General features: G+C 40.7%; 1 protein-coding gene across 20 annotated transcripts in view; it reads right to left on the bottom strand.

Moving 5' to 3' along the window:
* The window catches only part of USP16 (ubiquitin specific peptidase 16), a 29,625-nt gene continuing 23,457 nt past the window's right edge, over positions 462-6,629 (bottom strand). For 17 of the 20 annotated variants that reach the window (XM_021070872.1, XM_021070870.1, XM_021070871.1 and 14 more), the window contains 4 exons: positions 6,234-6,328; positions 5,217-5,303; positions 996-1,152; positions 603-890 (listed from right to left, as the gene is read on the bottom strand). In XM_021070872.1, coding sequence (XP_020926531.1) covers positions 766-890; positions 996-1,152; positions 5,217-5,303; positions 6,234-6,328 — 464 coding nt within the window. In that variant the 3' untranslated portion in view covers positions 603-765. Of the gene's footprint in view, positions 891-995; positions 1,153-5,216; positions 5,304-6,233; positions 6,329-6,629 lie in introns of all 20 variants that reach the window. The other 3 variants (XM_005670321.3, XM_003358897.4, XM_005670317.3) reach the window with 2 other exon arrangements.

The following is a 6,629-nucleotide window of genomic DNA, read 5'->3' as shown; positions in this document are numbered from 1 at the left end:
GTATGGAGTCCTGCCAACACCCCAGCTTGTGCACACTGCATGGCATGAGAATACTCACATATAGGAGTTCCCATCGTGGCTTAAGTGTAAATGAATCTGACTAGTATCCATGAGGATGCAGATTCAATCCCTGGCCTTGCTCAGTGGGTTAAGGATCCGGTGTTGCCGTGAGCTGTGGTGTAGGTCACAGACGCAGCTTGTATCTCACACTGCTGTGGCTCTGGCATAGGCCAGCTGCTACAGTTCCAAATGGAGCCCTAACGTGGGAACCTCCATGTGCCACGGGTGCAGCCCTAAAAAGACCAAAAAAAAAAATTAGTTACTGCCATGGTCAAATTACCTGTGCTTTCAAAATTAACATTTTTAAAACTCACTTAAGGTTTTATTAGCCAGTCAGTCTGAAACTTTGTTGTTGTTACCTAGTAGGGTATGTCAGAAAATCTTCTAAGTAATAGAACAAATTTTGGGGGTAATTCATTTTATTGATGTGTTGCAAACCACCACCCAAACATATTAATAAGCACAGAGGACTTTAGTAATTCAGACTCCTTTCCAGAAACTGGAAGCAGGAATAAAAACCATTACAATACAAAACCACTGTAAATTTTTAAGTATTTTCCCTTTAGTATTCAATAAACATGATTTCTTCTGGCATGTATTTAATTTTAAGTGAACATGATTTACAGTTAGTCTTTACTTTTTTTTTTATTACAGCCATTATAAAAGCCATAAACATGTTTCCAGAGAAAGCGTTTTTTGAAATTGTTACAGTATTCTCTCATAAAATAGGAGGTAAGCCTGTGAGTTTAGTACTTTAGTTGTAGGCACAGCTTGCACATGTGTGTCGCTGATGTGAAACCACTGCCCTTTGGTTGACTCCATTTCAAAATCTGTGAAGAGGAAATGTAAAATTAAACATAAATGGAAAGATTCAAGTTTATTTTTTGGTTCTGCCATAAATACCTGCTGAATTCCAGAATTTTAAGATCTCTTACCTTGTGGAATATCACCGTGGAGAACAAGATCAGAGAGATGGCTGTTTGCAGTTCTTGCCTTGGCATAGGCAGTATAATGCCCTGACCGCATGGTACCACTGTGTTCAACGACTCCATATAAGGAGTACAGTACCCTTGTATTTTCTTCAGCAACATTCTTTAAAAATGAACAGAATTCAAAAGTTAGAGTCCCACTTAGATGCTATTGGCAAGACAATTTTAAACTATTCAAAGGGTCTCTAACCTTTGAGAATGCAACAATCACGAGTCTGAATTTGACTATTTTCTCTCTACCCAGCTGAGTAGTGCCTTGCTTATGTGTTATCAGAAAGCTGCTATTGCTGTTGCCCTGCTAGAAGAACCATAAACCAGAGGCCACTTGCTATAATCAGTTACCTGGCCCAGATAAGTAACTGAACTTGCCCAAGTTTCTTTAGCAATTAGATAACTCCAAAATACCTCAACAACTCATCCTATTTCTAGCCCCAAATGTAAGCCTTTTTAATAGCAAGAGAATATAGCATTTAGGTCACACCTCAAACCACCCCTTACATTTTCAAAAAACCCCTGCCGGTCTGGTGAGAAGCACATTCAGAGCTCACTTTCCCCATATAGCCTTGGAGGTTGCTTATGTCATTCCAAATCCTGTCAGCTTCCTCAGGGATTTCGGTGTCCAATAGACCTCACAGGATATTCACTGCCTGCATACCCTGGCCTACATTCTGGAATTGTGCATCACCCAGAATTCTTCAACTTCAAAAATCTTACCAGTTTTCTAGTCTCAGTCCACAAGTCTAGTCTTCCGACTCATCTCATTTATACTAGTCAACCTAACAGAATCCTCAAGCTAACCCTTGTTTTCTCCTGGCCTACGAAGCCTCATCCAGCCTCATCCCATGTAAAATCTTTCTTCACTACTCAAAATGTAACGGAACAGCAACATCAACGTGGCCCGAGAGCCTTTTAGGGAGACGGTCAAATCTTAGAACCCACCCTACATCCACATTAAAGCCCTTGGCCACATGTCTCACGAGTAATGCCTCAACGCCTACCACCAGCCCTGCCACCACATCCAATTCATATAACCCAACTCTGAATTCTACAAGGTACCTTTCCCAACTCTACATGGAAAGCTGCTATTGCCAGAAGACAAAATTCTGTAACCATGAAGACTGGTAAATTCAGGTCCTCAGTGTGACATTATAATCTTACGATGTGTCCTTAGTTAGCTGCCTCTTCGATAGATGTTGCAGCAACTGCACCAAACTTTCACCTCTCTTGTAGCCTCTCTTCATCCCCTTCTATTTTCTATAGTTGACCTCACCTTCCACCTCAGGAAAACTGAGACATACATAACCCGACCCAACCGCAAGCTGCCCATTCTCAGGAACATGAAGTATCCTCTCCCTCTGGCTGCGAGATTCTCTAACGTAGAGTCCTCATCCCAGCCCTTTCGGCCTCTTTCAGGATCTCACTCAATCACTTAGCTCTTTTTTCTGTATATTCTACTTCTAGAGTTTCCTCTTGGCCTACAAACCTATTTAAGTCTCCTAAGATTAAAAACAAACAAACAAAAAAAAACTTCATTGATCCACTGCTTTTTCCTTAAGCCAAGGCTCTAACATACCTATATGCTCTATCTCCAATATTCTCACCCTCTTCTCCACTTACTGAAGTTACCAACACTTCTTGAAAATTTTACCATGACCTCTATTCTGCCCAATCCATAAAATGCTTTCTGGTCTTCTCTGATATTCTGACAGTGAGGCCATTTAATTCTTTCCTTGGAACTTGAACACAGGGCCATGGCATTTTAGGCAAAAGACTGACTCCTGATGATGTATTCAAAACTAATCCAGCCAAACATATTTCTGTTCACAAGCATTCCTCACTTTCCTGTTCTCTGCAGATAATGCATTTTTTACAAACTGAAGGTTTATGGCAACCCTGTATTGAGAAAATATATTGGTGCCATTTTTTTCAGTGGCATTTGCTCACTTGGTGTTTGTGTGTGTCACATTTAGATGAATCTCAATATTTCAAACTCTCTACCAGCTGAAAGATTACAACTGACTGAGGGCCTGTGATGGTTAGCATTTTTTAGAAATAAAGTATTTTTTAATTAAGATATGTATATAGTTTCTTTAGACATATGCTATTACACAGTTAATACACTGCAATATAGTGTAAACATAGGTTTTTTACACACCATGAAACCAAAAAATTCAGGTGACTTGCTTTACTGCAATATCTGCTTTACTGCGGTCTGAACAGAACACAAAATATCTGTACCAGCAGAAGGGGCCCTGTCCTATGGTAAAAACATAGTAATGACAATTCACTCCACACACCGCCTCTGAAATACCTTTCTTAAAGAATTTTAAAATTGGGAGAAAGAAAGGGGGGGTTCCCATCACTTCAAGTTGTGCATATACTTTATCAATATACTGCAGTATTTAAAATCTGAATAAAGAACAACAGCACAGCTTCTTTGATTCTCCAAATTTTACTTCAACACAGACTTGCTGGCATCCTTGGGGTGTCCTCTTTTACCTATGCCTCTTACACACACTCACCAGAGTCCTTAACTACCTCTTTCCCTCTCCACACTTGACACAAGATCCCATCCTTTAACAGTTTTTTGGAGTTTTGTTTTTTCTTTTTACGGCTGCACCTGAGGTAGATGTTAGTTCCCAGGCTAGGGGTAGAATCAGAGCTACAGCTGCCAGCCTACACCACAGCCACAGCAACGCCAGATCCCTAACCCACAGATCAAGGCCAGGGATGGAACCAGCATCCTCATGGATCCTAGTTGGCTTGTTTCCGCTGAGCCACAACAGGAACTCTCTCTCATAGTTTTAACCACCACCTCTGTATTGATTTCCAAATCCTTATCTCCAGCCCTCACTTCTCTATTCTGGCCCTCAGTCTTGTACATCCAACTGCTTTCTAAACATATCCAAGTGAATATCTCAAAAATACCAGAAATTCAATGTTTCCAAGACATCATTCCCTTCTCCACTTCCCAACTTGCTCTTACCTCAATGTATGGCACTGCCAGACACTCAAGCCAGGCCCTGGGAATCATGATTAACTCTTTCCTTTGCCACGCTCAGCATCCATTTAAAGGCCTCTGCCTCATCTTCCAGAGGCAACAGATCAAAAAGTCCTTTTAACTTCACCTTCTGAAATATTCCTTCAATCTCCCCAGCTCCAGCCCTAGTTTAAGCTGTCATCATCTAGTGACTGAATTAATTCTATAGCCTCCTAACTTCCCCGCCTCCTGGACTTCCCCTCCTAAAATCCAGCCTCCATTGCTTCAGCAAGAAATATACAGATCTGACTGTGCGGCCCCGTTGCTTGAAATTCTTTAGTGGCTCCCCACTGTCAACATAAAAAGCCCAAGTTCCTCATCAAGATAATCTTCCAACACCTCATTCTGATCTCACTACTCTGGCTTCATCCCCTACTGTTCCCAAGACCTTGTAGTATAAGCTAGAAGTGCTTCCACAGCCAGTCCCCAGCACCCACCATGCCCTTTACACTGCTCTGCCTTTGCTCCTGCTGCTTCCTCTGCCTGGAAAACTTGTTTCCTCTCGAGTCATCATATTAAATCTTCTCCTTGAAGCAGCAGCCTTCCCTGAAGCACCAACATGCTGGGTTAAGTGCATATCACCCCTGCTCTGTGTATACCAACCTTAACAGTCAACCATATTAAACTGAGATTATCCATAAATCTATCTGCTCATCTTTAGTTACATGCCCTCAGTTCCCAAGACAATGTCTGCCACAATAATGGGGGTTCAAAGGAATGCTGAACTGAAATAACCACCTAATGTTCAAAATGATTCGCCACAGATCTTGAAATTATAAAGGTGCAGAGATCAAAGACCCAGCCTACAGCTGTGGTGCAACTTCGATCTCTGGCCCTAAAACTTCTGCAGGCCACAGGTGCAGCCAAAAAAGTGTTTGGAGTTCCCTTGTGGCACAGCAGGTTAAGGATCCTGCACTGTCACTACAGTGGCTGGGGTCGCTGCTGTCACACAGGCTTGATTCCTGGTCCAGGAATTTGCATACTATAGGCATTCCAAAGGAAAAAAAAAAAAGTCTACTCAGTAGCTCTTATCAACTTCATACTTATATGAGTTGCTGTTAGAGTATTTGGTGATAAGCTATGATTTCCCTTTAATGGATTTCCCCAAAAAGGCAACTTTCACCTACCTTACACTTAAGGGTACAAAAAGGAGCCAAATCTAAGATTTCTGGAAATTTTATGTGTTTGTTAACTTTGCGTAGGTTAAAACCAGCCTAAAAAAAGAAGGATAATAGATTAAGTTCTTTTCTTGGAAAAGCTATACGTGTTAGTTAAACTGTGTAGTCCCACCCCAATGCCTAGAAAAACACTAATATCCAGCCCTAGTTCAATCTTCTTAGGAGACTTTACCTGCCTGACCACTAACTGATTTCCAGTTGATTCACTTTTGCTAAGTGAAACATACACATACACATACAGTCCCACACACGGAGAAAGCTACTCCTTAAGAAAATCCTCTGTGTTTCTGTGTTAGCCATCCAGAAAAGCCAGATTACACCAGAGGTTCTGAGCACTTGAAACTCAGTGTGCAGAATATTTTTCTACAAAGCACACACTTCCAGCCTCACTCTCTAACCAAGCTTGGTGAATTGTTCATAGAGACCCACTCAATTAGTCAAGCTCACACCAACCACAGAAGAGAAAACATTCTGAGGATATCTGGGGAAGCTGGAGCTGAATGTGCAAGTTGTACTGGTCATAGCAAGTCTTCCAGAAAAGACGGAATCATTAAAATGATGAAAATCCAACCAATGCCTTTTTGTATGCAGGGTCAATAAAAACAAGATACCACAATCAAAACAGAAAAACATCACTAAATTTCCCAGCTATGAGATATAACTAGTAAGTTAGTCTTTAAAAAAAAAAAAAAACCTGAAATTAAGGTTAGAGTAAGATGCTAATATTACTAAAAAGAGCAAAATGAGTCTAGTAAAACTGAGGAGAGATTGTGCCTAAATTTCTCCTCCACCATGACATGCATCTTACATGCATCAAACCTTTTTTGTTTTATCTATATGTATTCTTTTACTTTTCTACTTCTCTGAAGTTAGAATTAAGAAATAACAAAAACCCAGAGTAATATGTTTACACAGTAACAAATAAAACAGGTGTTACAAATTCAAATTTTCCTTAACAAAAGGTACCTGCTGAAATCTCTTTAAATGAAGAGTGAGAACAGGAGGAGCAAGAGAAATTAGCATCTGCTTCTTAGCATTGGTGTAAACATGTTTCCTTTCACCTTCAGAAAGAAAGAAATTTTAGCAGTGAGAGGATCACTTTAAACCACTAAAGCATTCATATCTGCTAATTTAAAATCATTTCAAACATCTGAAGCAAGGATCAGTAAACTTTCTGGAAAGAAACATATTTAGGGAGTTCCCGCTGTGGTGCAATGGTGTCTTGGGAGAGGTGGCCCAGCAGTGGGTTAAGGATCCAGTGTTGCCGCAGCTGCAGCTTAGGCTGCAAGTGCAGCTTGGATCTGATCCCTGCCCTGGGAAATCCATATGCCACAGGGCAGACAAAAAAGAAAAAAAAATTTT

This window comes from Sus scrofa, chromosome 13 (assembly GCF_000003025.6).
Source record: "Sus scrofa isolate TJ Tabasco breed Duroc chromosome 13, Sscrofa11.1, whole genome shotgun sequence".
NCBI lineage: Eukaryota > Metazoa > Chordata > Mammalia > Artiodactyla > Suidae > Sus > Sus scrofa.
This window is presented reverse-complemented; position numbering and strand designations above follow the sequence as displayed.